At 46.8% G+C, this 19,790-nt stretch overlaps 1 protein-coding gene across 1 annotated transcript in view; it reads right to left on the bottom strand.

Annotated features, from left to right (window-relative positions):
• LOC123742354 (extensin-like) overlaps positions 1–19,238 on the bottom strand; it is a 102,512-nt gene extending 83,274 nt beyond the window's left edge. The window contains exon 1 of the mRNA XM_045716251.1: positions 18,502–19,238. Within this exon, the coding sequence (XP_045572207.1) occupies positions 18,502–19,238 (737 nt within the window). The remainder of the gene's footprint in view (positions 1–18,501) is intronic.
• Between the last annotated feature and the right edge of the window lie 552 nt (positions 19,239–19,790).

Here is a 19,790-nt window from a genome sequence, read left to right as displayed (position 1 = left end):
TTGAACTGTGAAACTATGCAAGACACACAAATAAACTAAAGAACAAAAACAACAAACCGTGACAAAGAGGTGCAACATACACTAACTCAAAAACAATCTCCCACAAACCCAGGTGGGAAAAACAACTACTTAAGTATGATCTCCAATTAGAGACAACGATGACCAGCTGCCTGTAATTGGAGATCATCCCCCCCAAAAAAACATAAAAATACAAAAACTAAAACATAACAACATAGAGAATCTAAACTAGAAAACCCCCTGTCACGCCCTGACCTACTCTACCATAGAAAAGGTGCGGACTCCGAACGCACAACCTAAAACAACAACAAAAAAAACAAAAAAAAGGGAGGGTTAGGGTGGGTGACTAATGTCGGTGGCGGCTCTGGTGCAGGACGAAGAACCTTCTCATCCCGCGGATCCTCCAGCAGAGGAGGTGACTCCGGTTCGGGCGTAGCCCCCGCTCCGCCTGCTGATCCCTCCGCTTTTGTGTCACCGGACCGCGGATCATCACCGGAGGTTCTGGACTGCAGACCGCCGCTGGAGGTAGCGGACTGCGGACCGCCGCTGGAGGTTCCGGACTGCAGACCGCCTCTGGAGGTTCCGGACTGCAGACCGCCTCTGGAGGTTCCGGACTGCGGACCGCCTCTGGAGGTTCCGGACTGCGGACCGCCTCTGGAGGTTCCGGACTGCGGACCGCCGCTGGAGGTTCCGGACTGCGGACCGCCGCTGGAGGTTCCGGACTGCGGACCGCCGCTGGAGGTTCCGGACTGCGGACCGCCGCTGGAGACTCCGGACTGGGGACCGCCGCTGGAGACTCCGGACTGTGGGCCCTCTCAGGAAGCTCTGGACTGTGGGCCCTCTCACGAGGCTCCGGACTGCGGACCCTCTCAGGAGGCTCCGGACTGCGGGCCCTCTCAGGAAGCTCCGGACTGCGGGCCCTCTCAAGAGGCTCCGGACTGCGGGCCCTCTCAAGAGGCTCCGGACTGCGGGCCTTCTCAGGAGGCTCCGGACTGTGGGCCTTCTCAGGAGGCTCCGGACTGTGGGCCTTCTCAGGAGGCTCCGGACTGTGGCCCTTCTCAGGAGGCTCCGGACTGTGGGCCTTCTCAGGAGGCTCCGGACTGTGGGCCTTCTCAGGAGGTCCCGGACTGTGGGCCTTCACAGGAGGTCCAGTACTGTGGGCCGTCTCAGGAGGTCCCGGACTGTGGGCCGTCTCAGGAGGTTCCGGATTGGGAACTGTAGCCGGAAGCTCTGGACTGGGAACTGTCACCGGAAGCTCTGGCCTAGGAACTGTCGCCGGAAGCTCTGGACTGGGAACTGTCGCCGGAAGCTCGGGACTGGGAACTGTCGCCGGAAGCTCTGGACTGGGAATGCGCACTGGCACCAGACTGGTAACACGCACCTCAGGGCGAGTGCGTGGAGCAGGAACAGGACATACTGGACCGTGGAGGCGCACTGGTCTGGAACGTATGGCTGGCACAACCCGTCCTGGCTGGATGCTCAGTTTAGCCCGGCAAGTGCAGGGCGCTGGCACAGGACGAACTGGGCTGTGAAGGCGTACTGGTGACGCAGTGCGTAGAACTGGCGCAGGATATCCTGGACCGAGGAGGCGTACTGGAGACCAGGAGCGCTGAGCCGGCACAATCAGTCCTGGCTGAATGCCCACTCTAGCACGGCAAATGCGAGGTGCAGGCACAGATCTCACCGGGCTATGAATGCGCACTGGTGATATAGTGCGCATCACAGCATAACTCGGTGCCTGACTGGGCACATGCTCCCTACGGTAAGCACGGGGAGTTGGCTCAGGTCTACAACCTGACTCCGTCAATCTCCCCGTGTGCCCCACCAAAAAATATGGGGGAGCTGTCTCTCGGGCTTCCGTCGTTGCCGTGCTAGTTCCTCGTATTGTCGCCATTCCTCTCTCGCTATCTCCACCTGCTTCCATGGCAGGGTCTTGTCCCCTGCCATTACCTCGTCCCAGGTCCAGGATGTCCTCCACTCTCTTCTCTCCCGAGCCCAGGATCCCTGCTCCTCCTGGGCACGCTGCTTGGTCCTTTGGTGGTGGGAGATTCTGTCACGTCGATCGTCGGAAGGAGCGGACCAAAGTGCAGCGTGTGTATCGTTTCAAATGTTTTATTGAACTGTGAAACTATGCAAGATACACAAATAAACTAAACAAAAACAACAAACCGTGACGAAGAGATGCAACATACACTAACTCAAAAACAATCTCCCACAAACCCAGTTGGGAAAAACAACTACTTAAGTATGATCTCCAATTAGAGACAACGATGACCAGCTGCCTCTAATTGGAGTTCATCCCAAAAAACAACAACATAGAAATACAAAAACTAGAACATAACAACATAGAAAATCTAATCTTGAAAAAAGCCCTGTCACGCCCTGACCTACTCTACCGTAGAAAATAACAGCTTTCTATGGTCAGGACGTGACAGTAACAGGCTGATGTTTATGCAAAGGTTGTCCAAGCCTATATCGTATCTTGCACTGTTAGTGAATCATTATGTCACGACCAAACAAAACAAAATTGAAGTGATGCAGTAAAGTGTTGTTACAGTAAAGTGTTGTTACAGTAAAGTGTTGTTACAGTAGTGTTGATACAGTAAAGTGTTGTTACAGTAAAGTGTTGTTACAGTAAAGTGTTGTTACAGTAAAGTGTTGTTACAGTAAAGTGTTGTAACAGTAAAAGTGTTGTTACAGTAAAGTGTTGTTACAGTAAAGTGTTGTTACAGTAGTGTTGTTACAGTAAAGTGTTGTTACATTAAAGTGTTGTTACAGTAGTGTTGTTACAGTAAAGTGTTGTTACAGTAAAGTGGTGTGACAGTAAAGTGTTGTTACAGTAGTGTTGTTACAGTAAAGTGTTGTTACAGTAGTGTTGTTACAGTAGTGTTGTTACAGTAGTGTTGTTACAGTAGTGTTGTTAGAGTAAAGTGGTGTTACAGTAGTGTTGTTTCAGTAAAGTGTTGTTACAGTAAAGTGTTGTTACAGTAAAGTGTTGTTACAGTAGTATTGTTACACTAAAGTGTTGTTACAGTAAAGTGTTGTTACAGTAAAGTGTTGTTACAGTAAAGTGTTGTTACAGTAAAGTGTTGTTACAGTAGTGTTGTTACAGTAAAGTGTTGTTACAGTAGTATTGTTACAGTACAGTGTTGTTACAGTAAAGTTTTGTCACAGTAGTGTTGTTACAGTAAAGTGTTGTTACAGTAAAATGTTGTTACAGTAAAGTGTTGTTACAGTAAAGTGTTGTTACAGTAAAGTGTTGTTACAGTAGTGTGGTTACAGTAGTGTTGTTACAGTAAAGTGTTGTTACAGTAAAGTGTTGTTACAGTAGTGTTGTTACAGTAGTGTTGTTACAGTAGGTGCATAGTCTGTTAGTATGTGTTTCTACAGCCATGTGACGATGCAGGATCTTTCCAGTGCATCACAGTGAGTCTGCAGCTCAGCTGTGAACACAGATGGCTGCACTGATCTAATCACCATCAGACCTTTGATATTATGCTAGTCAAACATGTTATACAGGAAGAGCACAAGACCAGTGAGGATGGAGAGGCAGAATACAGTCAGGAAGATAAACTACAGACAAAAATAATTATCTGTAACAAGCTAACTGGTTGTGAACAAACTGTACTGTGCTCACCAATCAGTGGTATAAACACCCACTGATCAGCTCCATGCACACATCTCTGTACACAACAACAGTAACAGGGCTGACACATTGATCACAGAGCAGACCAGAGGAGCCAGAGGAGGAGCAAAGAGAGAGGAGGTGGAGGGGCTGAGGGGCAAAGTGAGGAAGCCTCAGTAGTGGAAGAGAGGAGGAGGGGAGGATAACCAGAGCAAATGAATGAAAGAAGAGACGCGGGGCCTGTGAGCATCCGGGAATAGTTTGAGGGGAAACAGTGTTCGTTTGTGGCCAGTGATAATACTTTCCATTCAACTGGGCTCACAGATAGCTGATTCTCTTGATTGCAGCATGGCGCCCTGCTGGCGAGCCTCCGCACTGAAATTAAATCCTCTCTGCTCAGTTATAAATTATAATTGTCCATAAACAACAGCCCCAGAGGAACACAGAGGAGAGAGATGCACACCATGAGTGGAGAAAGAGACACTGAGGGAGAGATACACACCATGTGGGAAGAGAGGGACACTGAGGGAGAGATACACACCATGAGGGAAGAGAGGGACTCTGATGGGGAGATTTGTACATGTGACATGTGCTGGGATTGTCCATTGGTGAGTTGAGCATCCATAAGCCGTGTGGATATTTCAAGATTCCATCAGTTCCAGTACACGTCAGCAGGAGGTGTCACTCAGTTCCACAGCACCTCTGCTGGTGGGATGAGGATGATGCTGCACAAGGAAGGTAGCGACGGGGTGTGTTCTGCTGTACAGCGAGGTTAAATCCAGACAGTAAACGGACTACATGACAGCATACAAGCAAATACACAAACTGTGGCAAGCTCAAAGTGCTGTTTCAGCTCCAGCACTAGTCAGTGAGAGCAGAAGATTCTGCTGTGTGCTAATATTTAACCCAGAAACTGCAAAGCCAAATAAGAGTACACAGTGAAAAGGGGAACAGAGAAAATCTCACACTGGCACATCTCTGAAAAACAAGGAGTTTCTCACAATGAAACAAATCATATAATAACTGTGACACTCCAAACGAGCATCCTCAATCTAATGGAGAGTAGAACAAACTGTTACTGTAAACATTTCATGCACTGGTCCATCTGTTCCATGGGTCCCCTGAAGCACATTACCAAGCAAACAAAGACTCAATGGTTGTAATCGGACTGTCTGTCTCTGTGCTCCCTCCTGGCTAGTCAGCCACAGCAACACATCTGTAACCATCTGACCAGCCCACACATCCCCCAGGGCTTACACCCTCTGTTACAGTTTTGCTTCCTCTTGCTGAACGCAGCTCCCCTCACATATGAACCTACAGTATAAATAATGCTAGTTACAACGTCTATTGGACTACTATTCCTAATCAGACATGAACTGTGTCCAATCAGAGTTAGCCTCCAGTCCTGCCTCTGCTACAGTAAAAATCACACAGACAACAGTCCAGATTAGCACCGTGGGCCTGTTAGTTAGTGACGCTCTTGTCCCCTCCAGAGCACAGGGCTAAGAGGCTGTCAGTCTGCTGGGGGGTCTGGCTGTTCCTCTGATATCATCCGACTGCCCACATCACTGAACTTTACGCCGCTTCATTGGCGTTTTTTTGGTGCCAGGTTACGTGCCGTTTCGGTATCAGTCAGTGCAAAGTGTATCTTGGGCAATAGGGTAAGCTGAGAGTGGCCCCTAACCCTTGCAGCAGCAAGTGGGAAATAGAGCAAGTGGATTTGTGTAAAAATGGGGAGGGGAGGAGGGGAAGAGGGGCCCATTTGAAAGCATAAGGTTTGGAAGGTTTTGATGGTCTGCTTTGTCTTCACTCTCCTCCCTCAGGAGATGAACTGTCAGCTCACATAGCCGTGATGGACTCCAGCAGGGAAGGTGCAGACGAGAGGAGAGACGAGGGGGAGACCACAATATGAATCTACATTAGCAACACTGCATACCACTTGGCATTAGTCACAGATTACTAAAACCCAAGTGCTGATGTCTGCTCTGGTGTGGCCACCTCTCACCGCATCCTATTACAGTCAGTGACATAGAAAATCAAACCAAACTATATTTGTATAGTTTAACTGACACAGAGCTTGCCATCCATTTTGAGAGCTGAGTCTTGTGTATATTAGAACCAACAGATGTAGAATCTTCATTTGATCACCGTGTTGCAGGAGAACTTTCCTGCAGTGCAGGACATGTTTTACTTGTAGCGCATTTGAGGTTTAAAAAGGCTTCTGAAGTTCTCATTTCTGTATGAGCTTAACTGACACAGAGCTTGTCATCCATTTTGAGAGCTGAGTTTTGTCTATGTTAAAACCTGGGATAAAACCACTGCCTCTTTTGATATTACTCACAGCCTCTGACAGTCTGGTGAGCTCTTCACCTTCCGCTATTCCCGACCCCTTCTGTGAGAAAATAAAGGCAAGGTCTTAAGAGTAAAAACACTTGATCCCTAAGTTTCATTTTAAACTTGCTTTAATAAACAGTCCCATGTGTTTGATATCAGGGCAAAGCTGTGGCTGGCTGCACCATCCCGGAGCAGGAGCGTTAGGAGGAGGAGAGGCAGCTAGCTGCAGAGGGCTCGGCTCAGCTCTCCACAGGGGACAAGTACTGGTAACCTTACATAACGCCAGCGAAGCATTGCCAGGTGCCAACTTTCAAATATCAATATCACAGTTTGATACATTAGGACCTCTTTGTAATCATACTTTCATAACATTGAATCATTTATTTTCTATAGGTGGCAGGTAGCCTAGTGGTTAAGAGCATTGGGCCAGTAACGGAAAGGTCGGTGGTTCAAATCCCCAACCTGACTAGATTAAAAATCTGTTGATGTGTCCTTGAGCAAGGCACTTAACCCTAGCTGCTCCTGTAAGTCACCCTGGATGAGAGCGTCTGCTAAATGACATACATATAGAATAGTACAAGCTAGCCTTATCAACTATAGCCAACACTGTTACACAGGTAATAATTTTTTGAAGATAATTAGAAAATATCAGAACAGATTTGAGTACAGCGTCTGGTTTTTCCCTTTATTGCACAGAGATTTTAACACTATGTGACACGCCACACTAGGAGCAGAAGTCTGCCATTGGCACTGGGGGGGAAATGTTCCAGAATGGAGGTCAGTGCACCGCATCAAACAACTGTCTCCAGACCAGCACCATATGCCAAGCTCACACTATCAGCTGTGGCAGACAGCTGACTCCAGACCAGTGCCATATGCCCACTATCATATGTTTCCCCTAAACAATCTATAGGCTAAGTTTGATCTGATGGCCTACAACTCTATGGTTGTTTCTCAATATGTATACTACCGTGCTCCGAACACGCAAATTGGAGCCTGGGAGGGTTGGAGTCTGAGTCAAAATCAAATTCTGAGAAACGGATCAAGGAGGGCACTTCTCGGATGCGCACTCTGTTTGTACATATTTTGAAGAATGCATTGATGCACACTTCAACGGGAAAAAATGCACAGAAATATAATGCAACCACTTAAAAAAACTAGTCAATAGGGCTAACTGGCTAGCTAGCTAGCCACAAAGAAATGGTAGCTAGCTACCCATGAAGAATTGACAGCTAGTCATTTACCTTGCATAACATTAGTTTTAGGTCATTTTTGCCTGTTAAACTAGCTGGACAGCTAGATTATTATGATTCATATATAGCTAGCTGACAATTATGAAGTTAAACGTTTGCTTTGTGTAGATCTCATGTTTACTGCTGTTAGTACAGCACTATAAAAAGCACAGATTCCACTTTGTTTGGATAGTCCGGATAGTCCGGTTATTCTATCAACAAAGTATCTGTTGAAAAGCAACTGCTTGCTTAGGGTTAGTATAAGGGTTAGGATAAGGGTTAAGGTTAGGGTAAGGGTTAAGGTTAGTAGGTAGTTAAATTCAATGTTACTGATAGTCTGTAGAGCATCTGTTATTTAAAAACATATATATTTTTTTTAACTAGGCAAGTCAGTTATAAACAAATGCTTATTTTACAATGACGGCCTACCAAAGGGAAAAAATCCTCCTGTGGGGACGGGGGCTGGGATTAAAAATAAAAAAAGATACAGGACAAAAACACACATCATGACAAGAGAGACACCACAACACTACATAAAGAGAGGCCTAAGACAACAACATAGCAGATCCATCTACATCTACAGATCCATCAGATCCATCTACATCTAAATCAAAAAATTTGACAGCATCCCAGTGATTGGGGCTAAATTAAGTGCATATTTGGTTCTTAACCACCACAGGACATCAAGTACCTATGCATCATGAATAATGTCACACACTTAGCTATCATAAAGTCCTCCACACTGTCCAATCCCATCAGTCTGTCTGATTGTTCTGGAGATGAATTACAAGTGATTTGACACATTGACCTGCTCAGACAAGTTTTTCTTTGACCTTCTGAACTCTATGTACGAACCAGCTTGCCTTGAGGAGCTGTCCCCCACATCTTTACTCAAACACCCATTTCATTTCAGTATGATGTTTCCAGTCTGAACTTACTTAGTCTCCGAAATGCCATTATTAAACTAATGGACATGCGAGCCATTTCATGAAACACCCTATAGAACTTAACCACACAACTCAATTCAATATAATCACCACACAAACATGAGCAGCTGATTTCCTGTTGGGGGATCCAGCCAGAATAATGGTAATACTGTGTACACACAGTACAGTACAGTATCAGGGTACCTGGGAGGATGCGGAAACCCGAGAGCCATTGACAGCCTGACCATTATTACTACGCTGTGTGCTGCTGGTAAACAGATCATTATAAACCAAGGGGGAAAAGGGAAGGGAGTTGCATGTGTGTGTGCTTCGGTAATCCAATCAGATCATTCTCTCTGATATATGTGACCACGACGCTTGTTGCCACATCTAAAGAATAGTTACAGTGTAGACCCTCTTTCCTCTGGTCACGCGTTATGATAAAGTCCTGCTCCCTTGGTGCAGTATGGTGGTACTATGCAGCATGACAAGTGTGTGGCTGTCTGCTGTGGGATGACATCAGCCTGGGAGGCCGCAGGAACGAGTCACGGTGAGGTAATACGACTTTACCAGGAGACTCAGGCACTACAGCAGGATGCAATGTTACTAAGGGTAAGAACACTGTCAGTCTATGGCCCCTGAAAAGTGATCATTCCTACAACCCAGGCATGTCCTCAACACTGAAGTCCTAGTATCTTGAAAAAGACGCTGAGACTCGGCTTTCACGTCAGTTTGATTCATGGAAACAGTTTTTACGACACTACTGTACTTACACTATTACAAGCAGATGGAGGGACGCTTACATGCTCTTTGGATTGACTATTAACTCCGTCAATGTTAAACACACATAATAGGATCAAAACAACACATAACGTAACATACTGTAGAAGTGTACAACTATAGTCTATTACACGTCCGACCGATTTCTAAAGTGTAAAAGCCCCTATGTAAAACGTGACCTGATGCCCCATACAGTAGGTCACCCCATCCCATGTGTGCATCACAGACACTCAGACACCCTCCAGAACAGGATCTGTGACCCTGCTCACCCAAAGTAATAACACAGCCCCAATAATAACTGTATTAGCTGTATTAACTGGTCAATTATTAAAAACAAGGAGGGGACATGGGAGAGAGGCCTGACATAATAAAAGTGACTTCACGTCCCTGCACATCAGAGGATCCCATAAAACGCTACAAAGGCTTGTCGTTTTTGGACACTTTCAAAAGGGAGGTCAGACTGGTATGTAGGAAAGCACTTTGCCTAGGCTAAAACAACAGTCTAGCAGCGAGCTGCCATGGCAACATCTGTATCCAATTACACACTACATCCTCGGCAGAGCTCCTTGGTAAGGAAGAGAGGAGTGTGGGTAAAGCTGTGGGCTCAGGAGAGATGTCAAATGTAGGTTAGACAGGCGCACGCACAGGAGTTGAGATGTTTCATTAGAGCTGTGCTCAGAACAGATAGTGATCTGAGAGGTTCCCACATTTTGACTGGGCTCCAGTCTGCTGAGTGAAAACACGTCAAACTTCAGGCCACATCTCCTCACTGAGCCTGTGTCAGTCACAGGCTTCTCCCTGAGGATCCATACACAGCTTTGTTTTCTCTTTCGTTTCAAAGATAACCAAATAAAAACATTAGGATTTTGGTGTTTTCATCTATCACCTTCATTTGCCTTAGAATAACTAATGACACACACACACACACACACACACACACACACACACACGACTGTGCTCACACACAGTGTTTGCCCAACTGGCACCTGTGTTGTACATCAATCTCCTGCCGGCTGGCTGCACAGATCAATGTTTGTCATTGTCTCTGGCTTTAGACTGACGCTGAAAACACAGTACTGTCCTCTCTCCTCTGTGTGTGAAGCTGACAGGCCCAAAACACTGGTAGTTTGATGTGTCACTGCTGAGCAGCACGGGGGGATAGAGTGGCTAACGGCTGGGGGCTAGCCTGACCCACGCAGCACACAGTGTCACATCAGCTCAGCTGTCACCTCACTCACCATGACAGAGCAGGCCCTCACCTACAGAGACAAACCACTCACACTCCACTCAGCCAAAGGCCAGGCTAGCTCATTGGCAATGTGACAATGTGACAAAAAGAGATACTGCACTGAAATTCATGTCACTACGTGGGAAATCTCATCAAAATGAACATCCTTCTAAATATGACTGTATATCAATGAAATAATAACTATTAGTCCATCCCTTGTATCTGTTTCTAAATGTAAATCTGCCCTGATCGTCCCTACAGTGGACACTGAGGCCTGACAACAGGTGGAGATGTAGTTAGTTAGATCCTTAGAAGCAGTGGTGAAGTGACAGTGCCAACAGGCTAGACTGGAAGCAGAGCCTCTCCTGCTCTGTCTCTGTGTCGACTGTGGTGTAGTGACATTTACCTAATGCGGCTAAGCCGGCGCTGCTGATCATTAGAGAGGGGCTGATGGTGATGTGGTCTGACTGATGCTGCTACTGCCAGTCAGCCTCTAACCAGACCTCTGTTATTTTATACTCATTGTACTGAACATCCCCCTAAAAACACCACACTGCTTCCTTTCTCACTCTCCTCTCACCCTGCCTGCCTGGAGTTCTTCTCAACTCTCCATGAGGAAGGGGGAGGGGGGTGGCAGAGAGAGTCCCATTGCTACCCATTTTAAAATGATGAGAGATGTCGGAACACCCAGAGAAGGGCCGGGTAATCCTGCAGTACCATGACAACAGGCCGGGCAGGCCAAGAGGCAGGCCAGAGGTGCGGGCAGGGCAGCGGAATATTTCAGTTGGCAACCATCCACCTGTGCCTAAAGGACTAGGCCAGCCAGAGGAGCAGAGTTCACTGAGACCACTTCCTGTGCTCCCTGGGAGAGAGGGAGAGAAACAGCCACAATAACAAGGCAGGCTCCCTTTCTTTAGTCTAGAGTACAAGCCAATCCACACATCAATCTTCATTACTGTTCAGAACACTCAGTTTTATCTGGGATCACAATGTTCCATCAATACGGGTTTATCCCTCCGCCTCTTTGTGGCATGTCACCCCCTACGTTCCCCACCATCACACCATCAGCCCTGGGGGACCTACAGTCATAAATCTCTCTCTCTACTGCGCTACCCTCCAACTCACCCCCTGGAGCTGGGCCAAGGGAAGGAGAGAGGGGAGGCAGGATGAGAGACACTAAAAGGCCAGCTCAGACCAGGAGCTCTCAGGACCCTCTGGGCTGTCCACAGACACTATTATCAGCCTGTGGAGGTGTGCAGACATTCTCCAGTGTCTGAACACGGCACCCCTGGCTTTGCTTCAAACACACTGTACACCCACTATAAAAATCTTAAACCAGCTTTTACACAAGCTACATTTTTCCCTCCTGGATGCCTTATTTTTGAGTGTGTCAATTCCACACCATTTCAAAAGTTGAGTCAATATCTGGACGGGGGTCTCTGCTCGTGTCTTTGCATTGGGATGTAAAGAATGGCATGCTCGCTTCCAAGTGTCATCTGAGAGCATGTTGAGGCATCTGGCTCTGTTGAGCATGTCTGGATGTGTGACCATAAAATGGACAGACAGCTTGTTGAGCCACATGAGCTGCTCAGTGAGTGGCAAGAGAACTTTGTTCAACAGCATGTCATATCTGACACACCAGATCTGTTTAGACCTACTGCTTTTTTCAGTCTTTCTTGGATAACTTCTGAGCAGCTCCTAACAAGCGCCAATGGTTTCACAGTTTCAGAATAAATACAACAGGAAACATTAGTGTTCATCTACGCCTCTCCAAATCAATCCCCACCTGTACAGTAGTATCAGCTGTTTACTCAATCTCCCCCCCGCATGGAGGAGCAGACAACATACAGGTGAGAGGGCTCTATCAACAAATAGTGAAGCGAGATACATCCTACACACTTGTTTTTACAAAGTCCCTGTCCCTCTCCCAGATTGTGGACTACCCCCTCTGTTCCACAGCTGATGCCACGTTCTTCTCAGTCTGATGTCTCTGTCATACCACACTACGGAGCCCTGGCATGGAGGCCTGCTGGAGCTTGGGAGGCCTCCAGACTACTACACTACACCAACACTGACCCTGCCCAATGTATGAGGCCAACACTTCGCTACTGAATCTCCAGCGGTCACTGATGTTGAGCTGAGCAGCAGGCATTAACATGGTCCTGTTTGAGACAGATTCCTGTCAGGCCCATTTAGCTGTCACATATCCTATCCTGGAGGAAAACGAGAAGAAATTACTAGGTTAAATGAGGGAACGGATGGAGCATATTGAGTTGTGTATTTGACTAAATGAATTGCAGCATGCAGAGAGGGATGTGCCAGGGTCCAGCCCTGTGTCTCTGTTTGTTTGTGGAACTGACTGGGCATGGATGTTCTGGAGCCCAGCCAGAACCAGATGGATGGGTCAGGGACATGCCAGGTCAGCAGCCTCCACAGCTGCCAGCGAGGTACATGTGGCTTTAATAAGCAGAGGACAGCCCTGCCTGTAGTGGCCTGGAGGATTAGGGGTAAGGGGAGGTAGAGGATGGGCCTCCACAGCCTCCTCACGCTCGGCAGAGGCACTGTCAGCGCCATGCGTTCTGTCCTGGGGGGCCAGGAGGCATCTGTGTCTGCAGAGTGGTGTCTGGTAGAAGTCTTCACAGGAAAACCTGCAGACCTCACTGCACAATCACAGCATTCATTCTACGCCCCCCCCCACCTTGGTTCGCTCCCAGCCCTTTCTAATCAGAGACAGAGCGTCTCTAATTGGGGTAAGCCAAGCATCACAGCGGGGGTAGACGGGAAAGCAGCCAGACCATCCAGCTCGCTCTGAGGAGATCAACGGAAACGCACCAGTGTTCCACCACCCCAGGCCCAATGGAACCAACCCCTGTGCAAGCAGCACCTCAATGAGTCTCCAGACACACACTGGCCTCCCTGGCCCTCAGCCCTCACACCTCCATGCTCTTGCTGCTTTCACAGGAGACAGAGTCTCAGTCAGGATGGATGGGTGTGTTTTGGTTGGAGTTGTTGGAAAGCGGAGGATGATGGAGGGTTAATGAAGGAGCAGGCGGAGTGAGAAGGGCCGTCACTGGGGCGTTGGGGGATGGGGGGGTGTTCTGGTGAATTACGGCGCAAATGATTCATCGCTGTGTGGTCAAGGGTCAGCCACCTTCTGAGCAGCCAGATCAGAGCGTAACATTCAGACACCTACCCCCACTCAACCCTGACGGTAGAAATCACTCGCCCTCTCACAAATCTATTTCACAGCCTCGGTCCAGGCAGCAGTCCCAGCAGAGGAGAATCCAAGCCCAGCCCAGGCTAAGGGACAGGAGAACAGACAATGGGGCTGGCGTTCTGTACTCGCTTTATGACCAACGCAGAGAAAACCCTTAAACCCTTAAATAGACCAGACTTTTGAAAGCTGCCTGAAAGTAAGCTTGTGGCTGCCCGAGGCGTTGATATGCATTTTTTGTCCTCTTTTGTCTGCTGTTTGTTTGTCTTAGTGCATGGCTGGAGTGGATGTCTGTGGCGTGCCTCCATCCTTCACTCTCCTCCGGCCCGTCTTCCCCAAACTAAATGATCCTTTCATTTCCTCCAAAACTCCTCAGGCCTGCGGCGGGCACTGGGCCCCGTGGCCTTGATCGCATGTGAAGTTCACAACTCGTCCTCCAATCTGCAGATCCTCTATCATAACACAGCTCGGCCAGGCCAAGCGCTTCCTGTCTGGGACGGCCTTGCGTGAGATGCCCCTTGGCTGGATCTACCTCCAGACTCACTTCCCCTTTGTGAAAAGAAGCAACAAGCAACTTGACGCAATCCACACACATGTATACACCACTCCCAAAATGCCAATCCTCCCTACCCCCTTCTTCTATCACCCCCCTGGCCAAACCTCCTTCTTGCCCCCCTTAACCCGTCCACAGAGACCCGACTCCGGAACTGACTTAGGAAGTCCCTTAATAGGTACCAAACTTTTGGGAACTGTTTGCACTTTCTGGGACTAACCATATGTTTAGAGGAGACAACATGAGCAATCACCACTTGACCCCTTGACAGACCTTGGGTCTCATACCCCCTCGCAGGAGAAAGAAAACTTTAACCAGATAATATAATCAAGTGAAAGCATAAGACTGCTGAGGAAGGACTGCGAACATGCCCATTTCCAGATGTCTGATGAGACGATGCTGAAATTCAGCCGTCGATAGACTCCACAGAGGATTACACAAGGTTCTGCGGTATGAAAAGAAGAAAATACGCAAACAGCCACATTTATCCAGTATGCCGAGTCATTCATACATGCATACACAAACACAAGCACACACCACGTGCACACACCACGTGCACACACATTTACCTTTTACATTTTAGTCATTTAGCAGATGCTCTTATCCAGAGCGACTTACAGTTAGTGCTTTCATCTTAAGATAGCTAGGTTGGACAACCATATATCACTATATCACAGGCATAGAAAGTACATTTTTCCTCAATAACGTAGCTATCAGTAGAGTCAGAGCTAAAGGGGGGGGGGCATTGTACACCACATGCACACACACACCATGTGCACAAGTTGACCTATACAAAAAGGAAAATAACACATTTCTTATGTCTGTGACTCAAGCGTCAATGTGTGAATAAGATGTGAAAGGAAAACAAAGTGGAGTAAGACTTAAACAGTCTCCTGGCTTTTCCCCGAGGGCATCTTTCCTCAGTCCTTTTACTGACTCCATGCCTGAGTGTCTTGTGAAATTATTATTTATAACCAGTGAATCACAAATGTGAGAAATCACAAGTCTGAGAAAATTACACCTCAATAACCACAGCGGCAGACAAAATTGAGTCTTTCATCAATCCAGAGACCATTCATCTTGCTGCAGTGAGAGACATGGAACATTGAATCAAGTCCAAAGCACAGACTTGTAGAATGATGAGCGCTGAAACGGGACAAAAAGAGGGAACACAAGGAAAAACATTGATAAATTCATCTTGTCTGGAAAAAGTGTAATCATTGAAGGGTAGTTACTCATCTCCAGCTCTTACTTACCTGTACAGCTGTGAAGCTCTAACACCCTCTTGCTTACCTGTACAGCTGTGAAGATCTAAAGCTGTGAAGCTCTAACACCCTCTTAATTACCAGTACAGCTGTGAAGCTCTAAAGCTGTGAAGCTCTAACACCCTCTTAATTACCTGTACAGCTGTGAAGATCTAAAGCTGTGAATCTCTAACACCCTCTTAATTACCTGTACAGCTGTGAAGCTCTAAAGCTGTGAAGCTTTAACACCCTCTTGCTTACCTGTACAGCTGTGAAGCTCTAACACCCTCTTGCTTACCTGTACAGCTGTGAAGCTCTAACACACTCTTGCTTACCTGTACAGCTGTGAAGCTCTAACACCCTCTTGCTTACCTGTACAGCTGTGAAGCTCTAACACCCTCTTGCTTACCTGTACAGCTGTGAAGCTCTAACAGCCTCTTGCTTACCTGTACAGCTGTGAAGCTCTAACAGCCTCTTGCTTACCTGTACAGCTGTGAAGCTCTAACAGCCTCTTGCTTACCTGTACAGCTGTGAAGCTCTAACAGCCTCTTGTTTACCTGTACAGCTGTGAAGCTCTAACACCCTCTTGCTTACCTGTACAGCTGTGCAGCTCTAATAGCCTCTTGCTTACCTGTACAGCTGTGAAGCTCTAACACCCTCTTGCTTACCTGTACAGCTGTGAAGCTCTAACAGCCTCTTGCTTACTGTACAGCTGTGAAGCTCTAATAGCCTCTTGCTTACCTGTACAGCTGTGAAGCTCTAACAGCCTCTTGCTTACCTGTACAGCTGTGAAGCTCTAATAGCCTCTTGCTTACCTGTACAGCTGTGAAGCTCTAACACCCTCTTGCTTACTTGTACAGCTGTGAAGCTCTAACAGCCTCTTGCTTAGCTGTACAGCTGTGAAGCTCTAATAGCCTCTTGCTTACCTGTACAGCTGTGAAGCTCTAACACCCTCTTGCTTACTTGTACAGCTGTGAAGCTCTAACAGCCTCTTGTTTACCTGTACAGCTGTGAAGCTCTAATAGCCTCTTGCTTACCTGTACAGCTGTGAAGCTCTAATAGCCTCTTGTTTACCTGTACAGCTGTGAAGCTCTAGCAGCCTCTTGTTTACCTGTACAGCTGTGAAGCTCTAACACCCTCTTGCTTACAGACAACTCATTCTCAAGCTCACAGATTTGTCGAAAACAGTAGATGTAATCATTTAAAATCCTAAAAAGGATGGATAACAGCAAATGCTATGCTTTTTCATTGATATGCTGTTAACCTGAAAATTCGCCAACATATTTATAACCCTAAAAGCACCAACTGGGGACATTTATTAATGGTTGTCAAGCAGTACAACTCTTTCTTTTATTAACAATTTGTAACACAAGTAAATGGTTTTAATTCCCCAAAAAGTATCATATATTTTAACATTTTCACACATTTATAGTCAAATATGTTTTCAAATATATACGTTATTCATGTTTTGAACATTAATTTGATACATTTCATCCATAGCAACTTGTCATGAATTATTTTTGATGTATTCATTCAAAGTGTTGCGTTTCTGTGATATTAAGAGTCTGAGAAATTGGCAATTGAGCTACTCTGACATACCGGTACGACCTAAATTGGCCGCCAATACGGGCGATATGGGCACCAGTGCCATCATACTTTTAGCTATATCTTTGGAACGGTATGGGCTATAAACTCAGTTCCAATTGCATCTGAAATATGTTACTCTCAACTTGATATCTATACATTGAATCGAAGCTAAATATGTATTAATTAACATGTTTGAGTTATTTTTTATAGTGGCTGCAAAGCCACCCAGGGGCTAAATCTGGGGTGGCTCCATATCTATATCTTTCCAGGGTACATACATCTAACTCTGTGTCAAATTTGCACTACTGAGTCAACGTTTTCACCTTATCCACTCACCACTAGTATACAAAACGGATTATTTTTAATTTCTCCATATCAATTTTTTGTTGCCGTTAACAAGTTGCTTTGCAAAGTCCCGAAAGTGTTCGGAAATGTAAATTTTTGACCCCTTGTTGGAGCTAAGGGTTAATATGAAATGCATGTGTTGTGCATATAGAACACTTGTTAATGTATTATTAATACTGTATAAAAAATACCTGACCTGATAAATAGAAATAATAAGACATTATCGTTTGTTATTGTAATCTAATTTATTACATATTTTAATTACATTCTCATAAAAGTCAAAAACCACAGATGTGTCATTGATTGTGAAAAACAATAGAATCAAACACTAATAATTACTCAAGGCTTTTGAGACGTAATGTTCGATGGTGCTTCTAAAGCAGGCTCCGCTCCTTTAAAAAGTAATCCACAGCCTTAAAACAAAACATAGTACAGTACTATCCAGCAGAGTAAATGGGGGCATAATGAGAGAAATAAAAACCAAATTGTGTTCTGCGTGTGTTAAAAGGTCAGGAGAATAATCATTCATTCAAGAGAAAGAGGGGGGAAAAACACTAGATAAACATTTTTCCGGATGCAATTTTCAGTCCAAGGGTAGATTTCCCAGTAGAAATCAGCAGCTAGGAGGAAATCATTTAGCCTCTGTAAGTGCCAAATTGTATCCTGATTTTCCTGGTCTGGCTTCATTTTCAAAACTGGTGGTAAGCACTCTGCAATCTTTCACCCGATGACTATGTAAACACATCTTTAAGAGGGTAGACCTAATCCCTGTGTGGCCTTGCACACCCAGGCTTAAGAACAATGTTTCAGAGCACAGAACAGTGGAAGAGAGAAGATTTAAAGAGAGACCGAAAAAACAGGAGTGGCGGCCGAGCCGCTAGTGTCATGTAGTGAAATTACTCTGTATTATTTACAACGTTCCTGCAGACAGAACGCTAGGGAGGAGAGAAACCGATGTTTCTGATCTATCACAATAATACTAATTGGCCTTTCAGTCTCCAGGACATTTCATCTGTTTATTAGATTCCACATTAATGAAACTCTGTGTCTAAAACCCAACCGCTAGCTGCTAACATGTCTCTAAATACTCTGAGCTTCGTTTATATAAAAATTTGATAACATCAATTAATACATGGTCTAAATTGAATATGTATGTGGCAATAATCATCAATTAAATGGACAACTCTGGTTTCGACTACACACTTGTTAGGTTAGATTACTCGTTGGATATTACTGCATTGTCGGAACTAGAAGCACAAGCATTTCGCTACACTCGCATTAACATCTGCTAACCATGTGTATGTGACAAATACCATTTGATTTGATTTGACTTTTGGGGGACGCCCTGGAATTAAAACCGGCCATTGCAAACAAAGGATGAGCACAAAGGGAAACTATCAAAAATGTATTTAAACCAGAGACTGCTGTCAGGGGTGTGTGGGGCAGGTTGGAGGCTGTTGGGGGTGTATGAGGTGGGTTGGAGGCTGTTGGGGGTGTATGGGGTGGGTTGGAGGCTGTTGGGGGTGTATGGGGCGGGTTGGAGGCTGTTGGGTCTGTATGGGGCGGGTTGGAGGCTGTTGGGTGTGTGTGGGGCGGGTTGGAGGCTGTTGGGGGTGTATGGGGTGGGTTGGAGGCTGTTGGGGGTGTATGGGGTGGGTTGGAGGCTGTTGGGGGTGTATGGGGTGGGTTGGAGGCTGTTGGGGGTGTATGGGGTGGGTTGGAGGCTGTTGGGGGTGTATGGGGTGGGTTGGAGGCTGTTGGGGGTGTATGGGGTGGGTTGGAGGCTGTTGGGGGTGTATGGGGTGGGTTGGAGGCTGTTGGGGGTGTATGGGGTGGGTTGGAGGCTGTTGGGGGGTGTATGGGGTGGGTTGGAGGCTGTTGGGGGTGTATGGGGTGGGTTGGAGGCTGTTGGGGGGTGGGTTGGAGGCTGTTGGGGGTGTATGGGGTGGGTTGGAGGCTGTTGGGGGTGTATGGGGTGGGTTGGAGGCTGTTGGGGGTGTATGGGGTGGGTTGGAGGCTGTTGGGGCTGTATGGGGTGGGTTGGAGGCTGTTGGGGGTGGGTTGGAGGCTGTTGGGGGTGGGTTGGAGGCTGTTGGGGGTGTATGGGGTGGGTTGGAGGCTGTTGGGGGTGTATGGGGTGGGTTGGAGGCATGGTTATTTGGGTTTTAGCCCTTGTTTGTGTTTGTCGCTAATTTAGTGGATTATGTCCTGCTGACCGGTGTGACTGACGGGGCGTCCGGCCTGGTTTGGGGCGACAGAGGCGTTGTGTGTGTGTGTTGGGGGGGGGGGGGGGTCCTCAGGGACTCCTTAGGGGGGCTGGTGTTTGTTATATCGCTGCCTGTCATCTTTCCCCCAGTATCCCTGCACTCAAACTCAGATCTTAATTACAGGGTAGCCAATTAGGGGCTAGACTGGGAAGTGCTGTAAGGCATGGGAGGGAAGACACCACATACTGTCCTGTACAAATGTCATGTACTGTAAATGCCAAGCCCTCAGCATCAAGCATCACTGAGCATTAATGACACTCGGTAGATTAGCTGTTTCCCTCAAATGTTTGCCAGTGCTGCTGCAGAATAACTCCATTGTGTGTTCCCCCTTTACGTAGAAGTAAATGAGTCACTGCATGCGTATTGCTTCTGAAGACGGTGAAATAATCCAGGGTTTTTTATTCAGCTCAGGAGCTCCCATCAGCCCTGTATGCCTC

This window comes from Salmo salar, chromosome ssa04 (genome assembly GCF_905237065.1).
Source record: "Salmo salar chromosome ssa04, Ssal_v3.1, whole genome shotgun sequence".
NCBI lineage: Eukaryota > Metazoa > Chordata > Actinopteri > Salmoniformes > Salmonidae > Salmo > Salmo salar.
The sequence above is the reverse complement of the archived record's forward strand: the minus strand, read 5'-3'. Positions and strand labels throughout refer to the sequence as shown.